At 48.4% G+C, this 27,089-nt stretch overlaps 1 protein-coding gene across 1 annotated transcript in view; it reads right to left on the minus strand.

Moving 5' to 3' along the window:
* LOC147106703 (eosinophil peroxidase-like) overlaps nucleotides 1–27,089 on the minus strand; it is a 124,370-nt gene that overhangs the window by 10,223 nt on the left and 87,058 nt on the right. Inside the window, exons 13-14 of the mRNA XM_086008504.1 lie at nucleotides 24,404–24,612; nucleotides 17,356–17,520 (exon numbers count right to left, since the gene is read on the minus strand). Coding sequence (XP_085864630.1) covers nucleotides 17,356–17,520; nucleotides 24,404–24,612 — 374 coding nt within the window. The remainder of the gene's footprint in view (nucleotides 1–17,355; nucleotides 17,521–24,403; nucleotides 24,613–27,089) is intronic.

Genomic DNA, 27,089 nt, shown 5'->3' on the forward strand with positions numbered 1-27,089 from the left:
CGGAGCGATAATAATATGATCGAATTCTTCATTAAGATGGAGAATGAAGTAGTTGACTCAAAAACTAGGGTCCTCAATTTAAATAAAGGAAACTACAATGGTCTGAGGAGCGAGTTGGGTAGCATTGATTGGGGAATGGCGCTCAAAGGGTTGACGGTGGATAGGCAATGGCAAACATTCAAAGACCGAATGGATGAACGACAGAAGTTGTTCATCCCAGTTTGGCATAAAAATAAAATACAAAAGGTGACTCAACCATGGCTAACAAGGGAAATTAGGGATAGCATGATGATCCAAGGAGAGGACATACAAATTGGCCAGAAAAAGCAATAATCCTGAGGATTGGGAGCAGTTTAGGATTCAACAAAGGAGGACAACGGGATTAATTAAGAAAGGGAAAATAGAATATGAGAGTAAGCTTTCAGGGAACATAAAAACTGACTGTAAAAGCTTTTATAGATATGTGAAGAGAAAAAGATTGGTGAAGTCAAGCGTAGGTCTCTTGCAGTCAGAATCGGGGGAATTTATAATGGGGGGGAATTTATAATGGGGAGCAAAGAAATGGCAGACCAACTAAATACATATTTTGGTTCTGTCTTCACAAAGGAGGACACAAATAACCTTCCAGAAATACCGCGGAACATAGGGTCTGATGAAAGGGTGGAACTGAAAGAAATCAGTATTTGTAGGGAAATGGTGTTAGGAAAATTGATGGGACTGAAGGCTGATAAATCCCCAGGGCCTGATAATCTACATCCCAGGGTACTTAAGGAAGTGGCCCTAGAAATAGTAGATGCATTGCTGGTCATCTTCCAGAACTCGATAGACTCTGGAACAGTACCCATGGATTGGAGGGTAGCTAATGTTACCCCACTATTCAAAAAAGGTGGCAGAGAAAAAGCCGGGAATTATAGACCGGTGAGCCTGACATCGGTAGTGGAGAAAATGCTAGAGTCCATTATAAAAGATGTAATAGCAGAGCACTTGGAAAGCAGTGACAGGATCGGACAAAGTCAACATGGATTTACAAAAGGTAAATCATGCTTGACTAATCTACTGGAATATTTTTGAGGATGTAACTGGTAAAATAGATAAGGGAGAACCAGTGGATGTGGTGTATTTGGACTTTCAGAAGGCTTTCGATAAGGTCCCACATAAGAGATTAGCGTGTAAAATTAAGGCACATGGGATTGGGGGCAAGGTATTGACTTGGATAGAGAACTGGTTGGCAGACAGGAAACAAAGAGTTGGAATAAACGGCTCTTTTTCCGAGTGGCAGGCAGTGACTAGTGGGGTACCGCAGGGATCGGTCCTTGGACCCCAGCTATTCACAATATATATAAATGATCTGGATGAGGGAACTAGATGTAATATCTCCAAGTTTGCAGATGACACAAAGCTGGGTGGGCGTGTGTGCTGTGAGGAGGATACTGAGAAACTCCAGTATGATTTGGACAGGTTGGGTGATGGGGCAGAAACATGGCAAATGCACTATAATGTGGATAAATGTGAGGTTATCCACTTTGGTGGCAAAAACAGGAAGGCAGATTATTATTTGAATGGCAATAGATTGGGAGAAGGGGAAGTGCAAAGAGACCTGGGTGTTCTTGTGCACCAGTCGCTGAAGGTAAGCATGCAGGTGCAGCAGGCGGTTAAGAAGGCAAATGGTGTGATAAAAATAATAACTTCCGGGAAGTTATGTCATCACTTCCTGTGAACTGTGAACTATGAACTATGAACTGTGTACATACCTCACTTCCTGTCATGTGTCACTTCCTGTTGGACTGGTATAAATACTGGTCTGTTCAGTATTGTAAGAGGCTTCTACCAGAGGCATGGTAAAGACCTCTCTTGTATATAGTGTGTTTATAAGTTACTTAAAGCTTACTTTAAAGTTACTTGATGGTAAGCCTCCTTTTTCTTACATCAATTTAAGTAACTTAGTATTTACACTCACAAATACTAGACCTTCGGACAAACTCGGAATTAAGGATCCAGGGAACCACCCATCATGGAGAAAATCCTTAGACCTATTCGTCTGGACTTGGACCCGAATGCACCAGCAGCTGGCAGGGTATGGAAGCATTGGTACCGTACTTTTGAGCATTTTCTGGATGAATGTGAAGCGGATGCTCCTGCTAGATTGAAGATACTTATCAATTATGTGACCCCAAAAGTGTTCGAATATGTTGATGAATGGGATAATTACGATGAGGTGATTCGGGCACTTAAGAAACTGTATGCCAAGACCCCAAATGAGGTCTATGCTAGACATCTACTGGCCACAGCCCGACAAGGGCCAGGGGAATCAATTGACGAATTCCTGCAAGAACTTCGCAGGCTCAGCGTAGATTGTAACTTTCAGGCAGCCTCAGCTGAGCTGTACCGCCAAGAAATGATTCGTGATGCTTTCATCTGTGGGATTGCCTCTCCATTTATACGCCAGCGTCTACTAGAAAGTAAAACACTTGAGCTACAAAAAGCTTTTGACCTAGCTTGTTCACTGGATTTGGCAAAGAGAAATGCAGACCTCTATCAGCTGCCCAGATCTCGATCTGCTGCTGTAGCTGCAACCAGACAATTCAAGCGGTCTCAGGTGAACCCTATCATGGGGGAATCTAATTCTGATAATTCTGATGAAGAAGAGGAGGACGACCCCACTTTAGCAGCCTCTTGGCAATCTAGGAAGGAATGCTTCTTTTGTGGAGATGCTTTTCACCCTAGGAAAACCTGCCCTGCTCGCAATGCAATCTGCAGTTATTGCGGGAAAAAAGGACACTTTGCTAAAGTTTGCCTATCAAGGGCCTCTACGAGGGCCAATCCAGCTAAGGCCTACCGAACTGCCCCAATTAGGGCCTATCAAGATGCTCCAGCTAGGACCTATCAAGCTTCCTCTCGAGCTCTCTCCCGAAGAAGCACACCGAGAGTTTCAGCCACTCTCTGTGCAACGACACCAATTACAGCTGCTTGCCCACAGAACCTGTCTCATGCAGCCACAAAAATTTCAATTAAAGGGCATACCTTAGATGCCTTAATTGACTCAGGAAGTACTGATAGTTTCATTAAGGAACAGATTGTTGCGAAATTGAAACTACATGTCTTCCCATCGGACCAGGCAATTGCGATGGCCCAGTTATCACTTAATACCAGAATCTCCGGCTTTTGTGTTGTTGATATGACACTTCATGGTCGTATGTATCCCTCCACCCGACTTTCGGTGCTCAAGGACTTATGTAGTGATCTCCTCTTAGGACTGGACTTCCAAAAACAGCATAAGAAACTCACCATTGAGTTTGGTGGATCCAAACCCGGACTTACTATTTCTAATATACCGTCTAAATTACCATTTTGTGCATTATCAGCAGCTTCACTTGATGATCCCTCATTATTTGCCAGTATTCCGCCTCAATGCCAACCGATAATAACGAAATCGCGGCGCTTTAATCAGGAAGACCAATCTTTTATTGCGGCTGAAATCTCTCGACTTCTAGCAGAGGATATCATTGAACCATGTTCGTCGCCCTGGCGGGCTCAAGTCGTCATTGTCAAGAACCCTCTAAAACCTCACAAACAGCGACTATGCATCGATTATTCGCAAACCATCAATCAATATACCGACTTGGACGCCTACCCATTGCCACGCATTGATGATATGGTTAATAAACTGGCCGAATACAAAGTGTTCTCAACTTACGATTTAAAAAGTGCCTATCATCAGTTACCCTTGAAGGTCTCAGATAAGCAGTACACAGCCTTTGAGGCTAATGGACGGCTGTACCAATTTCGTCGCCTCCCATTCGGGGTTACTAATGGAGTGGCTGTCTTTCAACGGGCAATGGATGGCCTGGTTAAGCAGGAAAACCTAAGGGACACTTTTCCCTATCTTGATAACATTACCATTGCAGGTCACGATCAACAGGAACATGACTCCAACCTCCAAAAATTTCGGGACGCCCTCCATCGCCGTAATTTGACCCTGAATGAATCCAAATCTGTTGAGTCGCAACCGACCATCAACATCCTTGGCTACTGCGTAGGCAATGGTATCATTAAGCCAGACCCAGAAAGACTTCGCCCGCTCCAAGAGCTCCCGTCACCTAAGAATCCGGCTTCTTTACGTCGGGCTCTCGGTCTGTTTGCATACTACGCTAAATGGATTCCTCATTTTTCGGACAAAATCCAACCCTTGCTGCATGCTAGATCATTTCCACTGGGAACAGCGGCTGTTGCAGCCTTTAACCTTCTCAAAAAAACAGTTGGAGAAAGCGGCTCTTCACTCCATTGATGAGAATCTCCCTTTCGTGGTTGAATGTGATGCCTCGGAGGTGGCGATCTCGGCTACTCTGAATCAGGAAGGTCGTCCTGTAGCATTTATGTCCAGGACCTTACAAGGTGCCGAGCTACATTATCCTCCGGTTGAGAAAGAAGCCACAGCCATCATAGAGGCAGTACGGAAGTGGAACCATTTTCTAGCTCGCCAGCACTTTACATTGATCACGGACCAACGATCAGTCGCCTTCATGCTCGATAATCGAAAGCGAACCAAAATTAAGAATAATAAAATACAACTTTGGAGGATGGAACTGGCCTCTTTTGGTTATACCATTCTCTATCGGCCTGGCAAGGAGAATGTGGCCCCGGACACCCTCACACGGGCATTCTGCTCCACTATGTCATCCTCCACTCTCATGGATGTCCACAATGGTTTGTGTCATCCTGGCGTTACGCGCATGCTACATTTCGTACGATCACGGAATCTCCCTTTTTCCACTGGAGATGTAAAGAAAATATGCTCAGAATGCCGGCTTTGTGCGGAATTAAAACCTCAGTTCTTCCGCCCCTCAGATGGTATACTCATACATGCAACCCAACCGATGCAACGACTTAGCATTGATTTTAAGGGCCCAGTGCCCTCTTCAACTCGGAACACATATTTGCTCACCATGATCGACGAATATTCACGTTTTCCGTTTGCCTTCCCCTGCTCCAATATGCTGGCGTCCACAGTAATCTGCTGCCTTGAGCAGGTATTTTCTCTCTGTGGCATGCCGGCTTATATTCACTCAGATCGGGGTCCATCCTTTATGTCGAGGGAACTCAAGGACTACCTCTCAGAACGGGGAATTGCTACAAGCAAAACAACACCATACCATCCCATCGGAAATGGGCAGGTAGAGAGGTATAACGGTATCATCTGGAATTCCGTACGTCTCGCTTTAAGATCTCGGGGCCTACCAGACCAGCAATGGGAAACAGTGCTTCCGGATGCATTGCACTCTATACGGTCCCTGCTTTCTACAGCCACAAATACTACACCTCATGAGCGGTTCTTTGGATTCCAGCGTCGCTCATCTCATGGGACATCACTCCCGTCATGGCTAACTACTCCTGGACCTGTATTACTCCAAAGATACGTTCGGACGTCTAAAAATGACCCTCTTGTAGACGAGGTCGAACTAACCGATGCCAACCCCACCTATGCAAACATACGATATTCCGACGGCCGAGAATCTACCGTATCATTACGGGATCTGGCTCCCTGCCCACCAGGACCTAGTGGGACATCGGGTGATGGCATTTCACCAGGAAACTCTTGGGACCTATCGGGTACCCCTCTCCAGGATCCTGATCGGACACCAACTAGCTTGGTGCCGGTAGAACCCCGTGCTCAAGGTTGCGACCCTCCCAGTACCACGCATGAAAGTACTGGTCCACCACAGACCAGCTCTGCACCTCCCTCTGAACAGAGGCAGTCTGACTTTGAACCTATTGGGGCTCGTACTCGAAGCCATGATCTCCCCGACCCTTCACAGGGCAATCCAGGCCACACGGACTCTGACCAATGGCCAACCGCATGTAAGCGGACCAGCGACCCTCTACGACGGGAATCCAAACGGGTGCGACTCTTCCTTGTTCGGCGGCTGCGGACCAAAAGGTAGACCACAGCCTCCTAAACCTGCAGGAGGGAAGAATGTGATAAAAATAATAACTTCCGGGAAGTTATGTCATCACTTCCTGTGAACTGTGAACTATGAACTATGAACTGTGTACATACCTCACTTCCTGTCATGTGTCACTTCCTGTTGGACTGGTATAAATACTGGTCTGTTCAGTATTGTAAGAGGCTTCTACCAGAGGCATGGTAAAGACCTCTCTTGTATATAGTGTGTTTATAAGTTACTTAAAGCTTACTTTAAAGTTACTTGATGGTAAGCCTCCTTTTTCTTACATCAAATGGTATGTTGGCCTTCGTAGCAAGAGGGTTCGAGTACAAAAACAAGGATGTCTTGCTGCAGTTGTACAGGGCCTTGGTGAGACCGCACCTTGAGTATTGTGTGCAGTTTTGGTCACCTTACCTGAGGAAGGACATTCTTGCCATGGAGGGAGTGCAGCGAAGATTCACCAGGCTGATACCTGGGATGGCAGGAATGACGTACGAGGAGAGATTGTGTCAATTGGGCTTATACTCACTGGAGTTTAGAAGATTTAGAGGGGATCTCATCGAAACCTATAAAATTCTGTCAGGTCTGGACAGACTAGATGAAGGAAGGATGTTTCTGATGGCCGGGGAGTCCAGAACCAGGGGTCATAGTCTAAGGATAAGGGGTAAGCCATTTAGGACTGAAATGAGGAGGAATTTCTTCACCCAGAGAGTGGTGAACCTGTGGAATTCTCTGCCACAGAGGGCGGTGGAGGCCAGTTCATTAAATATATTCAAGAAAGAGTTGGATATATTTCTTGAGGCTAAAGGGATCAAGGGATATGGGGAGAAGGCAGGGACAGTGTACTGAATTTGGATGATCAGCCATGATCTCATTGAATGGCGGAGCAGGCTCAAAGGGCCGAATGGCCTACTCCTGCTCCTATCTTCTATGTTTCTATGTTTCTACTGCCATTCAGATAATAATCTGCCTTCCTGTTGTTGCCACCAAAGTGGATAACCTCGCATTTATCCACATTATACTGCATCTGCCATGCATCTGCCCAATCTCCCAACCTGTCCAAATCATACTGGAGTTTCTCAGCATCCTTCTCACAGCACACACGTCCACCCAGCTTTGTTTCGTCTGCAAACTTGAAGGTATTACATCTAGTTCCCTCCTCTAGATCATTAATATATATTGTGAATAGCTGGGGTCCTAGCACCGATCCCTGCGGTACCCCACTAGTCACTGCCTGCCACTCGGAAAAAGACCCGTTTATTCCAACTCTTTGCTTCCTGTCTGCCAACCAGTTCTCTAACCAAGTCAGTACCTTTCCCCCAGTCCCATGTGCTTTAACTTTACATGCTAATCTTTTATGCGGGACCTTATCGAAAGCCTTCTGAACGTCTAAATACACCACATCCACTGGTTCTCCCTTATCTATTCTACCAGTTGCATCCTCAAAAAATTCCAGTAGATTAGTCAAGCATGATTTACCTTTTGTAAATCCATGTTGACTTTGTCCGATCCTGTCACTGTTTTCCAAGTGCTCTGCTATTATATCTTTTATAATGGACTCTAACATTTTCCCCACTACCGATGTCAGGCTTACCGGTCTATAATTCCCTGTTTTCTCTCTACCACCTTTTTTAAATAGTGGGGTAACATTAGCTACCCTCCAATCCATGGGAACTGTGCCAGAGTCTAAAGAATTTTGGAAGATGACCAGCAATGCATCTACTATTTCTAGGGCTACTTCCTTAAGTACTCTAGGATGTAGATTATCAGGCCCTGAGGATTTATCGGCCTTCAATCCCATCAATTTCCCTAACACCATTTCCCTACAAATACTGATTTCATTCAGTTCCTCCCTCTCACTAGACCCTATATTCCCCGACATCTCTGGGAGGTTATTTGTGTCCTCCTTTGTGAAGGCAGAACCAAGGTATGTATTTAATTGGTCAGCCATTTCTTTGTTCCCCATTATAAATTCCCCTGATTCTGACTGCAAGGGACCTACGCTTGACTTCACCAATCTTTTTCTCTTCACATATCTATAGAAGCTTTTACAGTTAGTTTTTATATTCCCTGCAACCTTACTCTCATACTCTATTTTCCCCCTCTTAATTAATCCTTTTGTCCTCCTTTGCTGAATCCTAAACTCCTCCCAATCCTCAGGTTTGCTGCTTTTTCTGGCCAATTTATATGTTCTCTCCTTGGATCTTATGCTATCCCTAATTTCCCTTGTTAGCCACGGTTGCGCCACTTTTTTTGTTTTATTTTTATGCCAGACAGGGATGAACAAATTCTGTAGTTCATCCATGCGATCTTTAAATGTTTGCCATTGCCTATCCACCGTCAACCCTTTAAGTAACATTCCCCAATCCATCCTAGCCAACTCGTGCCTCATACCATCATAGTTTCCTTTATTTAAATTCAGGACACTAGTCTCTGAATCAACTACTTCACTCTCCATCTTAATGAAGAATTCTATCATATTATGATTGTTCCTCCCCAAAGGGCCTCGCACAACAAGATTGCTAATCAATCCTTTCTCATTACATAATACCCAATCTAAGATGGCCTGATCTCTAGTTGGTTCCTCGACATATTGGTCCAGGAAACCATCCTGTATATACTCTAGGAACTCCTCCTCCACAGTATTGTTACTAATTTGGTTAGCCCAATCTATATGTAGATTAAAGTCACCCATGATAACTGCTGTGCCCTTATTGCACGCGTCTCTAATTTCCCGTTTAATGCCATCCCCAACCTCAGCATTACTGTTTGGGGGTCTGTATACAACTCCTACTAACGTTTTCTGCCCTTGGTATTTCTCAGCTCTACCCATACAGATTCCACATCATCAGAGCTAATATCCTTCCTTACTATTGTGTTAATCTCCTCTTTAACCAGCAATGCTACCCCACCTCCTTTTCCTTTTTGCCTGTCCTTCCTGAATATTGAATACCCCTGGATGTTGAATTCCCAGCCTTGGGCACCCTGGAGCCATGACTCCGTAATCCCAATTATATCATATCCGTTTACATCTATTTGCGCAGCTAATTCATCCACCTTATTACGAATGCTCCTCGCATTAAGATACAAAGCCTTTGGGCTTGTTTTTTTTAACACTCTTAGTCCTTTTAGAATTATTATTTACTGTGGCCCTGTTTGATTTACACACTTGATTTCTCTGTCTTCCACTTTTGCTTTTCTCCTTCCTGTCTTTTGCTTCTATCCTTGCTTCCCTTTCCTCTGTCTCCCTGCACAGGTTCCAACCCCCTGCCATTTTAGTTTAAACCCTCCCCAACAGCACTAGCAAACACTCCCCCTAGGACATCGGTCCCAGTCCTGCACAGGTGCAAACCGTCCAGTTTGTACTGGTTCCACCTCCCCCAGAACCGGTTCCAATGTCCTAGGAATTTGAATCCCTCCCCCTTGCACCATTCCTCTAGCCACATATTCATCTGAAATATCCTTCTATGTCTACTCTGACTAGCATGTGCCACTGGTAGCAATCCTGAGATTACTACCTTTGAGGTCCTATTTTTTAATTTACCTCCTATCTCCCTATATTCAGCTTTTAGGAGCTCATCCCGTTTTTAACCTATATCGTTGATACCTATATGTACCACGACAGCTGGCTTTTCACCCTCCCCCTCCAGAATGCCCTGCAGCCGACCCGAGACATCCTTGACCCTTGCACCAGGGAGGCAACATACCATCCTGGAGTCTCATTTGCAGCTGCAGAAACGCCTATCTATTCCCCTTACAATAGAATCCCCTATCACTATAGCTCTCCTGCTCTTTTTCCTCCCGTCCTGTGCAGCAGAACCACCCATGGTGCCAGGAAGTTGGCTACTGTTGCCTTCCCCCGATAAGCCATCTCCCTCAACAATATCCAAAGTGGTATATCTGTTTGAGAGGGGGATGGCCACAGGGGACCCCTGCACTACCTGCCTGCGCCTACTACTCTGCCTGGTGGTCACCCATTCCCTTCTTACCTGTGCAGCCTTTACCTGCGGTGTGACCAACTCCCTAAACGAGCTATCCATGATGTCCTCAGCATCGCAAATGCTCCAGTATGCATCCATTCGCAGCTCCAGCGCCGCAATGTAGTCTGCCAGTCGCTGCAGCTGGATACACTTACCGCACACATGGTCGTCAGGGACACAGGAAGTGTCCCTGATTTACCACATAGTGCAGGAGGAGCATGCCACGGGGCCGAGCTGTGCTGCCATGAATTACCTTTTAATTAATTCAAATTAAATTAAATGAAATCAATACCACTAATTACACTACAATTAAATGATATACTCAAGGGCCCTTGTTTCCTAGCACTCCCCGCTACACAACAGAGGCCTTAGAAATTATAACCACAAAAATTAGGTTTGGAAAATAGCAAGAAAGAGAGAAATACTCACCAACCAATCACTTACCTGCTTTCTGGTGTCATCACACTTCGATTACTTTTTATTTCTCTCTCTCCCCGCTCCTTAAATCCTCGTTCTCTGCGCTCCGTCTCCACCCAGGGCCGCTGTCGCTGCTGCCTCTGGTGAGTCTGGGCCACTCTCTCTCTCCCCGCTCCTTAAATCCTCGGTCTCTGCACTCAGTCTCCGCCCAGGTCCGCTCTCGCTGCTGCTGCCGGTTGGAAGCTGAATCCCCGGGATACTCCCACCACCACAACCACACCGACCAACCCAGTAACAGGGGCCCCGAAGCCCACCACTTTGACTACGGAGGAATCCTTGAAGTGTCCGCAGACTAGCTCGGGACCCAAAGGGGGGCTCGTGATCCAGGATTCTGATAGGCGCTTATTTGAGAATGTACACCATGACATAGTTTCGGTTGTCCTCAATATTAGCCAGATGGGGTTACCCAAATGGTGCGAGTGGTGTACAAGGCTGTTTTATCATCGGCTCCTCGACATGACAGTTACTGATGCCCTCTGGACCTCTGGGGGACGCATGTGGTTGAGCCTATCTCGCCGCAAGAGGAACCTAGTAAATGATATAGCCACTGCAGGGACAGCCACAGTTAATTCCCTGGATATAGCGGAAATCAATAGCAAGGTGAATCATCTAACATCCGAACCAAGGGACCTCATGTTAAAGGCAAATAAGTTGGAGGGACAACAGGGACAGACTGGTGAAGACTTGGCTAAAACCATATTAGAGTCCGTGCAAGTTTTGGAAAACCATGCCCATACAGTTAACCATGTCACCGCCACCCTGCATAACATAACCAATCAGGCCTCTATGGAGCGAATGTGCGTGGCCTATGGTGCATGGCTAGTGGGGGAGGTGCGACATAATCTAGCACAGCTCCACAATGGAGATGTGCTAGATTGGATTACGGATAGTGCACTGCAAGACGGCACCAGAGAGCGGCAATTGCTCTTCATGCACCCTACGAGGACTTATAAGGGTCTACCTGACAACTAAATATTGTGTTACCACTCACCTGAGGCTGATAGGAATGGTATTAGCTGTACCCAGTCTGCAGGAATGGGAATTCAAGCCCCTCTATGAGGTAGAGAATGTCGGGGTCATAAGAGACGGCAATTGGCTCAGATACCACCACGCACCCAGTTATGCAACCCAGAAAGGTTCCTTCTTGATGAGGATCTCGCTAGAGGGATGTAGAGAAAGGGGGAGTAACATAGTCTGTCCACATCCCGTGGGGACGGGGCCAGGAGCCATGTGCGGCTTCAACACCCTAAACTGTACCCTTGAAATTTCCAGCGCCCGCCATGAGCCAATGCGAGCAGCACACTGGGGAAAAGGAGAATACTGTGTGACCACCAGTGAATCTCAATACCAGTATGGTAACATCCAGTGCCCAGTGACCAGCTCAAGTTTCTGCTTCTGCCTCCGGGCCCCAACAGCGATCAGACATGCAACCATAACCTACCTATGGTCACCCCGCGAGAAACGGGTGAGTCCAACTGAGGACCTAAAGGACAGCATGCTCAAATATGTACTCCCTGAGGGGAAGGACATCCCGAAACTACCAGAACACCTACTGGAACTGAGGAAAGAGGCCGGACTGATAATTAAGCAGTATCACCAAATTGAGCAGGAGGCCAAACAACTGGGGAAGGATGTGGAGGCCAAGCTGGAAGATGCCTCATGGTGGCAGACACTTTGGGACTGGGGTATTAGGGTGGACATACACCCCGGATCAGAATTGCATCTCATGTATTGGTGGTGGTGCAGTTGTTAATTGTCATCATACTTACGTTTGAGTATCGTGAACTACAGGAAGCGGCAGGGGGAGGGACACACCCCAATCTACATCGAAGCGGTTGAGGTGGAGAGGGTTAGCAGCTTCAAATTCCTGGGTGTATTCATTACGGAGGACTTAACGTGGTCCAATCACATCGATGTCGTAACCAAGAAGGCATACCAACGCCTGTTCTTCCTCAGGAGACTGAAGAAATTTGGAATGGCCCCCCAGATTCTCACCAACTTCTACCGATGCACCATCGAGAGTATCCTGTCCGGCTGCATTACTACCTGATATGACAACTGCACCTCCATAGACTGCAAGGCTCTACAGATGGTGGTGAAAGCTGCACAACATACTATAGGAATTAAACTACCTGCTGTGCAGGATATCTACCCCAAGAGGTGCCGGGGGAAGGCCCTGAGAATCACCTAAGACGCGAGCCACCCTGGCCACAACCTCTTTGCCCTGCTCCCGTCTGGTAAGAGATAGCGAAGCATACGGTCTCGTACCAGCAGGTTTCGAAACAGCTTCTACCCCCAGGCCATAAGACTCATGAACGAATAATTTATTATTATTATTACTGTTGTTTTATTTATTATTACTGTATTTCTATTAGTATTTTTATCATTGCTATGCCATATTTATTCCAATGTTGGGAGGACTCAGAAAAATCAACATTTCATTGTGAAGTACACACGTCTGCTGCATATATGACAAATAAAATTGAATTGAATTGAATTGTATTGTACTCGATGTAAATGACGGCGTAACTGAACCATTGCTAAAACCGTTGTTAAAACACAGTATAGATTGGGAGAGAAGCAAGGAATTTTAGAGGTAGTTTAAGTAGCCATACCCATGCAAATTCAATCACCTGCCTGGCCAGCAGTGATGGGGCGAGGAGCACGGGCAGGCGAAGTTAGTTGGCCATCTTGGGCTATCACCAAGGGCCAAAAGGAGGACTGAAGGGGTTAAAAGTTAGATTAGGGAATATAATATTTTAATAACATAGATTTTAATATGATTTAGCTTAAAAACTGAGAACAATGAAAGTACTGATCTAAGCTTAATACTGAAAGTGCTGATTTAGCTAAAACTAGAGAACAAAGGAATGAGTGATGTATCAGAGATCCAATCAGTGCGATGTAGCTGAACCAACCATAGCTCTGTATGCATGCTGCTGAGCCAATGGTAATAAAGAGGGTGGGTACATCTACTGCTGTATAAAGCCAGCCATTTTGAACATGCTTGTTAGTCGGACAAAGGAAAGTCAAACATGTAAATCAAGTGATGCAATAAATCGACTATTTAAAACTTACCACCGGACTTGCAAACTTTGATTTTAGTGTGTTGACCTCAAATCAGTGTGGTCCACTGAAATTACCTGATCTAACAGCGGCTTAACTGACTAGCTGGCTGATGTTATAAAGGAGAAGTCTGGCAGAACAAAGACAGTTGGAAAAAGCATATTACATGATGATTGGGGAGTAAAAGAATCAAGGAGGCCATACATTGAACAATGGGCTGCCAAGATGTGATTTGCGAAGATGAGGTTAAGCATACGTATATTGGATAGAACAATGGCAGATGTGGAAACAGGGCAAATGAGATAAACAAGATGTGGTTTGTGGAGATGTGATTAAGTATACGTGACTTGGACAATTAATTGGCCAAGTCCCGAAGATGTGAAGGAAACAAGATGTAATAAGATTATATATAAGCCAACTGCTTGAACGTAAAAATTAGACTCCTGTCTCAGCTCAGACTGAGAGGGCCTCTCCCTGCACGTGCTTGAATAAAGATCGCTTGGAATCAGTACACGCTCGTCTCCATCTGCTTTGGGGCAGAGAGAAATCCCACAATATTCACTCACCTTGGTCCTCAGAATCCCACCACGATCAGCCCAACACCAGCAGCACCAGGCACACCAACAGCACCAATAACAACAATACCAAACTTCTCCACAATCAACTGATGCTGCACAGGACAGAGGGCATCAGCACCCGACCACATTGCTGCCCAGGATGCCAGGGATGGCCTCACCATGGCCAGATATACTTCACTTGGTGCTGTACACTCTGGCTGCCACATGATGCGCCAGGTTGGCACCAACCCACACTAACACCATAAAGCATTCCTACAAATCCCAAGCCATTCCTTTCACACTCACCACCATTGTAAGGGGTACCGTTATGCCTCACCATTCACTGTAACTCAGTAAGCCACTTCCAAAGGTGCACACAAATCCGTCCAAGAATGCAAAGTGTTGAAAATAAAGATTTCAATGTTTGACACCATATTAACAGAAACTTCACATGAACATTGCATAAAACACCTAAGTGCCTACCCTTGTGTGTTGTTAGTTGGTATGATTGCACTAGGATGAGGGTGAGTGTGAGGGGTGGCTATTGAGATGGGGATGTGAGAATATAGATAGAGAGGGATGGGTGGAGGTCCAAGGTAAGTTGGTGTGAGTAAGGATGTGCAGGAGTAGGGTAGGGAAGGCAGAGTGATGGGGATGTGATGAGAGGCACAGCAGGATGAGGTTGAGTGTGGCTTTGTACTGACGTTTCATGATCTACTGAGATTATTGAAACGTTTGCGGCAATGCGGCCTCCTGACCATATCCCTGCAATGTGCAACCAGGCCGTGTTGATCTCCTGGGGAGGTCTCTTCCGCCCATGGAAGGGAAGAGGACCTCCCTGCGTGCTGTGACTCCCTCCATAAGCATATGGAGGGAGTCATGGGAGAGCCTGGATGCAGCCCTGTGTCTTTGTGCAGTGTTTGTCAGTGTTTGCAGCACCTCAATGCTGTAGAACACTGACAGCACAAATGTCAAAATAACATTGGCTATAGTCCCTTTAAGGAAACTGACTGGTGACGCGCCAGCAAATGATGTCACCAGATCCGCTTCCTCTAATTGGCCGGGAAACGCGCTGGGCGGGCTTAACAAGCCCTATCAATGGAAAATCATTTCACAGAGCGGGATGGAGCCAGCAGCGGGGTCGGGACCCACCACTTACATCGCCCATCATGGACAAGCTGAGGTTGTAAAATCCGACCCTATAGTACCTATCCATGATGATGTAGCAGGCATTCTACAGGTCGGTAGCTATCAATGCTGTTACAGAAGGAATGCTATGAGTTTGTACCTGATGATAGAGCAATTATGGCTCAGTATCTATCAGTCATCGTACAGCAGGATCGCTAACCCAATCAGTGCACATACACCTGTGATGATTCAGCTTCCATTATGATTTAACTAATTTTTTTGTTACTTTAAGTAACTTCTCCTAGTCAATTTCCTCAATTATATAATCAGCAATTCATACTGTTTAAAAGCTGCTTGATGGGGTAGTGTAGAGGGAGTTTACTAAGTGCCTAACCCATACTCTATTTAACTCTGTTTGACACTGATACATGTGTTCCATTCCTGAATATTGACATCTCTCATCTGGTTGGTGGAAAAATTCACTAAGAATTGATGTTACAGGATGACTGTTAATCCAAACATATTCACTTTCACATGCACTGGTGATTAAAACCACTTTGTGTTTAATTTTTGCTTTACTCTGGCAGGAGTGTACCACTTAGCTTGTGTGTTCCCACATCTCCTCCATTGGTACAGCTGTCTCAGATGCTTTGCTTTCTCATTTGTGTTAAACATTTCCTTTCCCCTCATCATCTCTTAACTCTATATAAAGCCCAAGTCTGTCCTATACTTGGGTGCTACTCCCATATCTGGGAATCTCCTCTAATGCCTCCCTCAGACTCCTGGACAGGATACAAGAAAAAGCCCGTCATTGATCCATTGCTCACCTCTAATAATCATAATCATAATCATAATCAATTTTATTGTCATTGTTAGTGCACAAGTGCAGTACAACGAAATGTAGGCTTGCGGCTCCCGAGAGTGTACGTTTAGATTAAGACATTTAAACATTCACCATACATTTGGCTTGTAATACATTAACATAAACATAACCATAATAAAGTGCATTGGCAGATGTGCAGGCTTTAGAGTTTATTTGTGGAGTTCAGTAGGATGACAGCCCTGGGAAAGAAGCTGTTCCTAAATCTGGTCGTACGGGTGCGAATGCATCTGTAGTGTCTCCCAGATGGCAGGAGGGCGAACAGACTGTGGCTGGGGTGGGTAGGGTCTTTGATGATGGCCCGTGACCTCCGTAAACAGCGTTTCTGGTATATGTGCTCTATGGTTGGTAGCCGGGTGCCGGTAATGCGTTGGGCAGTTTTGACTACCCGCTGCAGGGCTTTCTGGTCATAGTAGCTACAGCTGCCATACCATACTCTAGGCTACAAACTCTGTATCTTCACCTCAATCAATTCTTATCTGTATTTTATTGATACTACTGTTGTCAGTGCTCCTGTGAACTTTCCTCTCTTGCTCCTTCTAATCTGTATCCCATTCTACACTCACTTCCTCCTCTCACCATCTGCCATGTTGAAATCAACTGTAATGTTTTCCTGACTGACCTGTTTGGACACCATTCACACCTTTGATTGCTGTGATTATCTCTCTGCCGAGGTGTGATAAAGGGCAGTTAGAAAGATTACCTGTAATCATCTGGCAGTGTTCTCTGACTATATATGCTGTGACTATATGCATCTCTTCACTTCACCTGACGAAGGAGCAGCGCTCCGAAAGCTTGTGATTTCAAATAAAGCTGTTGGACTATAGCCTGGTGTTGTGCGACTTCTCACATTTGAAATCAACTCTAATCGCACCATTTCATACTTTAATCTCATTCTTATTCAGGACATCAGAAGTGTGGAATTTCTTACCACCCCCTGTCTTCCCTTCCTCCTAAAATCTACAGGCTTTTAAAAACCATGCTGGCGTTACCTAACCACTATTTCCTGATTTGCGTGGTGTCCTGTACAATGGGCCCTGGTTCTTCATCTGGGCACTTGAATTTTTTTTAAGTTCTCTCATGTTAGAGAATCACTGTTTATTGTCTGGAGCCTGACACACTGTCACTGTTAACTGGGCTGTGAATCTGAAATACTGATGGTCATTCAGGAGTGAGTTCTGAGTGGGAGGAGAGCAATTCCGGAAATCATAAGGTGGGCAATCAGTCTATCTGGCGTTCCCACAAATCACCATGTAAGTATGTTCTGTAGTTGTGATGTGTGAGTTTTCAGATCTAAGCGGGCAGGACAACGAACCCCCAGTTACCTTGGCATGCAGGTGCTGCGGAACTCCACGCTCCAGTCAAGGCATTGCAGGTTAGAGATGAAGGTCCAACAAGCTTAAGTCCGGCATGGCATTCAAAATGGATGGATGTTTTACAAAAGAAGAAGTGTGCCCTTTCCACCTTGGGAACTTCTCCACAAGGTGTTTCTGTGGAAAACAGCAAGATACAACTTTAATAAGCTATTGGAATGCTAACAAACTGCCCAGCATTCTTTGGGTGCTGGGGTGAACAGAGTCGGAGCAGAGCAGAGCACCATAGGGCTTAAGTCATTGGGATTTGTATCAACCATTTCTTTGTCATGTGGCTGACCAGTAAATCAGTTCCTCTAGGGGATCAGTATTTAAAAGCCTCATGTTGGTAAGCACATACATAATAATGGATGTTGTGGGATCCGTAAATCGGGTGACATCAAGGTGACAGCGGTCATCTCTAAGAATTAGAGCTGTTCTGTCAGCTCACCTCCCCGCTTTGTGCCAGCTCATTCTTGTTTAGTTTGAAATAATTACAAGAAAACAAACCCAGCTCAGTTGGTAAATGCATGATGGTGTGGTACTGAACCGTGCAGATCAGGAAAGTCCCTGGTCAGTGCTGAGTGAGCTGATTACAGTCAGGACGAGATGCTATAACTGGACTCAGCACCCTAAGGATGGGGATGGCGGGGGGTGGGGAAATCAGTCTGTATTTCTTCTCCTAGAATGTGCACACATGTGGATGTTGGGTGTGGAGAGAATTGGACTCTGCAGTGATGCCCTTCAAGGTAAAATATCCTATTGCTAGCCATTGTACAGTTCACATATGGGTGAGGTCCTGGAGAGGCACCTGGAATCCATGGAACCATCCTCCAACAAGGGTCAAAGAGGTAGTAATTTGTCTTGGCGGTACTGGTAAATGGACGTATCGTATGGGCTGCGTGCTGTACATCTCCCCGATATTGAAATAAACTGTACTGAATAACGGGCAGGGCATATATCGGCCGTGGTGTATATCGGATGTGGCGTATGACAGGCGGGGCGTATGTTGGCTGTGGCGTATGACGGCCGTGGCGTATGACGGGCGGGGTGTATGATGGGCGGGGCGTATGACGGGCGGGGTGTATGACGGGTGGGGTGTATGTTGGCTGTGGCGTATGACGGCCGTGGCGTATGACGGGCGGGGTGTATGATGGGCGGGGCGTATGACGGGCGGGGTGTATGACGGGTGGGGTGTATGATGGCCGTGGCGTATGACGGGCGTGGCGTATCACGGGCGGGGCGTATGGCGGGCGGGGCGTATGACGGGCGGGGCGTATGGCGGGCAGGGTGTATGATGGGCAGGGCGTATGATGGGCGGGGCGTATGACGGGCGGGGCGTATGACGGGCAGGGCGTATGACGGGCAGGGCGTATGATGGGCAGGGCATATGCCGGGTGGGGCGTATGACAGGCGGGGCGTATATCGGGCAGGGCGTATGACAGGCGGGGCGTATGGCGGGCAGGGCGTATGACAGGCGGGGCGTATGGCGGGCGGGGCGTATGACAGGCAGGGTGTATGACAGGCGGGATGTACGATGGGTGGGGCATCTGATGGGTGGGGTGTATGTCGGGCGGGCGTATGTCGGGCGGGGTGTATGACGGGTGGGGCGTATATCGGGCGGGGCGTATGACGGGCGGGGCGTATGTCGGGCGGGATGTATGTCAGGCGGATGACGGGCGGGGGCGTATGACGGGCGGGCGTATGACGGGCGGGGCGTAGGTGACGGGCGGGGGCGTATGTCAGGCGGGGCGTATGTCGGGCGGGATGTATGTCGGGCGGGGCATATGACGAGCAGGGCATATGACGGGCAGGGCGTATGACAGGTGGGGCGTATGACGGGCGGGGCGTATGTCGAGCGGGGCGTATGACGGGCGGGGCATATTACGGGCGGGGCATAAGTCGGGCGGGTGTATGTCAGGCGGGGCATATGTCGTTCGGGGTGTATGTCGGGTGGGGCGTATGATGGGCGGGGCGTATGACGGGCGGGGCATATGTCGTTCGGGGTGTATGTCGGGCGGGGAGTATGTCGGGCGGGGCGTATGTCGGGCGGGGCGTATCACGGGCAGGGCCTATCAACGGTGGGGCATATGTCGGGCGGGGCATATGATCGGCGGGTTGTAGGTCGGGCGGGGTGTATGACGGGCGGGGCGTATATCGGGCGGGCTGTATATCGGGCGGGGCGTATGTCGGGCGGGGTGTATCACGGGTGGGGCGTATGACGGGTGGGGCATATGTCGGGCGGGCCGTATGATGGGCAGGGCGTATGACGGGCGGGAGTATGTCCGGCGGGGCGGATGTCGGCTGGTGTGTATGAAGGGCGGGGCGTATGTCAGGCGGGGCGTATGTCGGGCGGGGCGTATGACGGGCGGGGCGTATGTCGGGCGGGGCGTATGTCAGGCGGGACGTATATCGGGCGGGGCGTATGTCAGGCAGGGCTTATGGAGAGTGGTGCGTTTGACGGTCGGGGCGTATGACGGGCGGGGCGTATATTGAGTGGGGCGTATGTCGGGCGGGGCGTATGTCGGGCGGGGCGTATGACAGGCGGGGCGTATGTCGGGTGGGGCATATGATGGGCGGGCGTATGACAGGCAGGGCGTATGACGGGCGGGGCGTATGACGGGCAGGGCGTATGTCGGGCGGGGCGTATGATGGGCGGGGCGTATGTCGGGCAGGGCGTATGTCGGGTGGGGCGTATGACGGGCGGGGCTTATGACGCGCAGGGCGTATATCGGGCGGGGCGTATGTCGGGCGGGGCAGATATCGGGCGGGGCGTATGACAGGCGGGGCATATGTCGGACGAGGCGTACGATGGGCGGGGCGTATGTCGGGCCAGGCTGCATGACGGGTGGGGCATATATCGGGCGGGGCGTATGTCAGGCGGGGTGTATGATGGGCAGGGCGTATATCGGGCGGGGCGTATGTCGGGCGGTGCGTATGTCGGGCGGGGTGTATGTCGGGCGGGGCGCATGACGGGCGGGGCGTATATCGGGCAGGGCGTATGTCGAGCGGGGCATATGTCGGGTGGGGCGTATGACGGGCAGGGCGTATGTCGGGTGGGGTGTATATCGGGCGGGGCGTATGTCAGGCGGGGCGTATGTCAGGCGGGGCGTATGACGGGCGGGGCACATGACGGGCGGGGTGTATATCGGGCAGGGCGTATGTCGAGCGGGGCATATGTCGAGTGGGGCGTATCACGGGCAGGGTGTATATCGGGCGGGGCATATGTCGGGCGGGGCGTATGTCAGGCGGGGTTTTGATGGGCAGGGTGTAGGATGGGCAGGGCGTATGTCGGGTGGGGCGTATGTCGGGCGGGGCGTATGTCGGGCGGGGCGTATGACGAGCGGGGCTTATGATGGGCGGGGCTTATGTCAGGCGGGCGGATATCGGTCAGGGCGTATGTCGGGCGGGGCGTATGTCTGGCGGGGCGTATGACGGGCGGGGCGTATGACGGGCGGGGTGTATATCGGGTGGTGCGTATATCAGGCGGGGCATGTGTCGGGCGGGGCGTATGTCAGGCGGGGCGTATATCGGGTGGGGCGTATGTCAGGCGGGGCGTGTATGTCGGGTGGGGCGTATGATGGGCGGGGCATATATCGGGTGGGGCGTATGATGGGCGGGGCGTATATCGGGTGGGGCGTATGATGGGCGGGGCATATATCGGGCGGGGCGGGTGATGGGCGGGGCTGTATGACGGCCATGGCGTTTGATGGCCGTGGCTTATGATGGGCGGGGCGTATGACGGGCGTGGTGAATGTCGGGCAGGGCGTATGACGGGCGGGACGTATGGCGGGCGGGGCGTATGACGGCCGTGGCATATGACAGACGGGGCGTATATCGGGCGGGGCGTATCTCGGGCTTGGCGTATATCGGGCAGGGCGTATGATGGGCAGGGTGTATGATGGACGGGGCGGGTGGCTGATACGATACTGCTTGTTTTACACTACCCAAGACCAATTTCTACCCCAATGTCTTAAGGAGAGGAGGAGAGGAAATTGGGAAAATTACTTGCAGCGATGCCCGAATTTCTGATGTGCATTACTGGCAGGTGAGAGTCCCAATGGCCGTGTGAAGTTGGAAATCGACCCCCATAGTGTACAATGTGAGCGTTACAGTGTGGGGTCTTTCCTTGCTTTCTATTTAAGGGTCCTGGTGGTTAAACTGTTTATGTGAGGTGAGCCCATCTACTGCTGAGTTGTGATTGTAGCATAATTGTGCATTGCTGATGAATTTAAAGACTAAGTGGTGGGACGGGGTAAACTCCGAGCGGATTGTTTTTCACGAATGATCTTTTTATTAAACCAGCAGCTGTAGCCAACTATTTCTCTTTGGGAGGATGGAACAATCTCATTGCTTTGGACACTTTGCTGGATATTCAGAAGGCAGCTGATGATACAAAGCTGGGTGGGAATGTAAGTTGTGAGGAGGATGCAGAGGATTCAAGGGGATATAGAAAGGCTAAGTGAGTGGACAAGAACATGGCAAATGGAATATAATGTGGAGAAATGTGAACTTATCCACTTTGGTACGAAAAATAGAAATGCAGAGTATTTTTTAAATGGTGAGAGATTGGGAAATGTTGGTGTTCAGAGGGACCTGGGTGTCCTTGTATACGAATCACTGAAAGTTAACATGCAGGTACAGCAAGCAATTAGGAAAGCAAATGGTATGTTGGCCTTTATTACAAGAGGATTTGAGTATAAGAGTAAAGACATCTTACTGCAATTATATAGGGCCCTGGTGAGACCATACCTGGAGTATTGTGTACGGTTTTGGTCTCCTTACCTAAGGAAGGATATACTTGCCATAGAGGGAGTGCAACGAAGGTTCACCAGACTGGTTCCTGGGATGGGGGGATTGTCCTATGAGGAGAGATTGAGTGGACTAGGCCTATATTCTCTGGAGTTTAGAAGAATGAGAGGTGATCACATTGAAATATACAAAATTCTTACAGGGCTTGACAGGACAGATGCAGGGAGGATGTTTCCTCTGGCTGAGGAGTCTAGAACCAGGGGTCACAGTCTCAGAATAAGGGGTCGGCCATTTAGGACTGAGATGAGGAACATAAGAACATAAGAAATAGGAGCGGGAGTAGGCCATTCGGCCCTTCGAGCCTGCTCCGCCATTCAATGAGATCATGGCTGATCTTCTGCCTCAACTCCATTCACCGGCCCTATCGCCATATCCCTTGATGCCCTTACTAGTCAGAAATCTATCAACTCTGTTTTGAATATACCCAACGACTAACCCTCCACAGCCCTCTGGGGTAGAGAATTCCAAAGATTCACCACCCTCTGTGTGAAGAAATTTCTTCTCATCTCAGTCCTCAATGGCCTACCCTTTATCTTGAGGCTGTGGCCCCTGGTTCTAGACTCCCCAGCCAAGGGAAACATTCTCCCAGCATCCATCCTATCAAGCCCTGTAATAATTTTGTATGCTTCAATGAGATCCCCTCTCAATTCTTCTGAATTCAAGAGAATACAGGTCTAGTTTACTCAATCTCTTCTCATACGACAGTCCCGCCATCCCAGGAATCAATCTCATGAACGTTCATTGCACTCCCTCTATGGCAAGTATATCCTTCCTTAGGTAAGGAGACCAAAATTGTACACAGTACTCCAGGTGTGGTCTCACCAAGGCCCTATATAATTGGAGCACGACTTCTTTACTCCTGTACTCAAATCCTCTTGTAATGAAGACCAGCATACCATTTGCCTTCCTAATGGCTTGCTGCACCTGCACATTCACTTTCAGTGACTCATGTACAAGGACACCCAGGTCCCTTTGAGCATCTGCACTCCCCAATCTTTCACCATTTAGGAAATACTCTGCCTTTCTGTTTTTTCTACCAAAGTGGATAACTTCACATTTATCCACATTATATTCCATCTGCCATGTTCTCGCCCACTCACTGAGCCTGTCGAGATCCCCTTGAAGCCTCTTCACTCAGAGGGTCGTGAATCTTTGGAATTCTTTACCCCAGAGGGCTGTGGAGGCTCAGTCGTTGAGTATATTCAAGACAGAGATCTATAGATTTTTAGATATTAAGGGAATCAAGGGATATGGGGATAGTGCAGGAAAGTGGAGATGAGGTAGAAGATCAGCCGTGATCTTATTGAATGGCGGAGCAGGCTCGAGGGGCCGAATGGTCTACTCCTGCTCCTATTTCTTATGTTCTTATGTTCTTCCAACGAAGTTGAAGTAGTTGCACATGTGCAGTTTGAAAATGGCGGTGGGATATACACAGAACAGTCTGCGCAATAGAATAGGCCCTATAAATACTGCAGGGGTCCGATGCATGGAGAAGGCTTGGTGTGGGGGGTGGGGGTAGGGGTAATGGTAAGGGTAAGTCTCGCGTGGCACAGTACCGCCAGTCAGGTGATGGAGACGGAAGGCGGAGAGAAGATTCTGGAGCGGGGAGGAGGCGGCGGGTAGCAATGGAACCAGTGGGGAGGCTTTGTAAACACCCAGTGTAGGCCTCAAGCCCCAAACAAGAACCAGGCCTCGCTTTTGCACCGAGCGGATCGGCAGCATCGCTACTGCCGAACAGAGCCGCGTCAGGAAAAGAAAATCTGCACCCGCAAAACTCAGGGGGGTGGTTGCGGAGATTTATTTGTTTGGAGTGAGAGCTCCATGTGAAGGGAAAGGAGAAGAAAATTATTAAAAATGGACGTTTGCTGAGTTTTGCGGGTATAATAATAGAATATCGCGGGTTGGTTTAAATATTGCCTCCTGATGTGGTTCCATCGGTCACTGAGGTCAGAACAGGGTGTTCAATTAATTTTCATCATCAGGAAAGCAAACTTCAGAACTCAAGCCATCATCCCACCCCCTGTCTTGTCCGGATCGCACCCCCTACCCTGGCCTTTCCCCATACCTTGCCCCAATCCCATCCTATGCCTTCTTCTATCCAACCCTTGCTCTTCCCTGATCCCACCTTCCCCTCCCCTCTCCATCTCCGTGCCTCACCTAAATCCTGCTCCCTGACTGGTTTTAGAATTGGTAAATGGCAGCTACCTACCTGTGACCTCTCTCCAAGGAGCCAGATTGACTGAGGGGATTGCAGAGCTGTTGCAGAGTACAAAGTCATTGGGATATTGGTTCAGTGAGAACACATCCAATGGGATTCTCTGAATCCTGGTGCTGTCACATAAGATTCTGGACAGGGTGATTTTGCTCAGCTCTTCTCTCTGCTGGCTGGTAAACACACCTTCATTTTCCCACCAAAATCTAATGAGAAAAATACAGCAGTCAGAATGTTGGCTGTTGTAAGTAGTGTTCATTGATGTCTTTGTGCTGACGATTGTGTATGATGGTGGAAGATGTTGTAGTGAGCCATGCAGACCTAGTTCATAGGTTTGATTCCCACGGTGTGCTGTGTTAGCTGATCTCAGTTTGGATGGTAGTGAGGTGCTAGAATCAGCTTAAAAATCCCTAAGCCAGGGAGAAAAATATTGGCTGTAGTTTCTGCTGGAAGGTGCGTGTGAGTGGATTTTAAGTGAGGACACGATTGGGTTCAGTTATGATATTGCCTGCGCTCAAATAGGTTGCCAGCATTCATTGTTTAAGCTCACAGATGAAGAATGGCCATTTGTGCAAGGTACCAGAGGGTGCTTGGTCCATATGGAATGTACCGTAGCAAGAGTGTGTTATTTTAGGACAGGTGGGGAAGAAATTGGAAAAGAAAACATGAAATGTTTCAGAATAATTGATGCAGCGGCATGCAGTTGCCTGGACATGGCTTTATTTGAATGGAGTTTTCAGTTGGCTGTAGCAAGATGTTCCTGGAGCTTAACTTGTCTTGTACGTACCCCATTGGGATGGCACTGGCAATTTAAACCTACCTAAAAGAGTTGCATCTTCTCCCCTATTAAATGCCTAAAACATTAAATGGTCATCTCACTCAGAGAGGCCATTGGATGGCTGGTGTGGGGAATAGAAAAATGTCACATCAGTGCAGTATTGGTGCACTCTTCTGGGATTGGGATTGGGATTCTTTGTTGGAACTTTCACTCTGCATCTACTTGTGCTGTAGATGATCTGAGAGTGCTTGAAGCTGATGGGGTGCTGGAAATGGAAAGTGTTCCATTCCACAACACTAACATCCTGCATCTTGACAGACTTCTGGAAAGTGTTACCTGGAGGCTGAGTATGAAAACCCACACTTGTAAATCCAGCATTTAGTGTCTACCAATACTGGGGTGCAAAAAGTACAAACACACCTCTATCTGGTGGAGCCTTCAATGGGATATGGTGTGAGTCCATGTTGTGACCAGGAAGGTAGTGGCAATGAACTCAAACATTTTATAGTTAGTTGTGCTGCTCACCGAGCCTCTTTTGATGAGCTCCTGGTACCTGCTGTCTGCCCAGTGAGGGCTCAAACCTGCACTCGACAGTTATCTAATGGCCAACCAGTGAATATCCTTCTGGGGTGTATGGGTGAAGACCGTAAGCTGAGTCCCTTTGGGGTGGAAGTGGTTCCTAGAGAACAAACTGGCGATGGGAGACTGGAACTTATCAATCCATTGTAACAGACTCGATAATCTAAGGATCTGAGCTAAGCAGATCCGCACTATTGATGATTGATCAGTGAGCCTGGCTCGTTAATAATTGGACCTGGAGGGGTAGATGCAGCTCACATATTTAACATACAGGGAATGCACATTCTCTCCCTGTCGGAACACACTCCAATGACCCAAATCCAGGGAGCTTGGGCACCCCCAAGTGTGTCTGTCACTGAGAGTTGGGATTCTTCCCATCAGCTTCCGATAATCATGAAACACAATGCCCTAATGGATAGGGTCGTTCTTGTGGTGTATGTAACCTGTTCCACCTTAAGAGAACTTAAGCCTGTTCCACCTTAAGAGATGTACTACTTTCTCTGGCTGCTGTATACGTAATACCGGTGGTGACCACCGGTATATAAGTACTGTGTAGTGATATTGCTGTTAGTATAGCCCTGACCTCCAACTAGTAAAGACCTGTTGAAACGTTATTCTTGTAGTCTGTGTCAGTAATTAATCTTAAATACAACTAGAACACACAGACTTAACAGTGGCGACGAGTCCGATTCTTACCCTGCGGCAGTTTATATCCACGGCGGCTTCGTCCACAGAACGGGCGTCGAAGAGAGGCATCCACCCTCATCACCCTGTTGGAAGACACGTCGCGCGGCAGGCATCGAGAACCCGGAGTGCAGAAGATATCCTGAACTTGAAGCCTCCATCAGCGGCAGTCAGCTATCTTCCTTCTACCTCGGTGGTGGGTAAGCCAGTCAGCGACGCGAGCAGAAAGTCGGCCGCGTTGGCTGTACAGACGGGGAGGGAAGACGGAGGAATAAGGGCGGTGAGATCGATCGCGACCGGAGATAAGGGCCGGGCCGCATTTGGGCCAAAAGGCGTAGCGCGGGGACATCGATCGCGGCTGGTGATAAGGGCCGGGCCGCATTCGGGCCAAAAAGGCGCAGCGTCTGGGGCGACTGAAGGCGCGAGAGCCGCGGTGAAGGCGAACGCAGCCAGTGCTAATAACCGGGCTGCAAGAAGGGCTGCGAGGCGCGACATCGGGGAAGCGTGAATGCCCGAGGGAGCCGCGGTGAAGCGGAGACAGCATCGGGGGAGTTACTAACCGCTGGGAAAGGGGAGCAGCAGCGGCACGCCAAACGCCATTGCAGCCAGCGGGTGAAGAAGGCGAGCGCGGGAAAGACCGCC

The sequence above is a fragment of the Somniosus microcephalus genome, chromosome 15 (genome assembly GCF_052327205.1).
Source record: "Somniosus microcephalus isolate GS21.2 chromosome 15, FLI_Smic_1.0, whole genome shotgun sequence".
Lineage (NCBI taxonomy): Eukaryota > Metazoa > Chordata > Chondrichthyes > Squaliformes > Somniosidae > Somniosus > Somniosus microcephalus.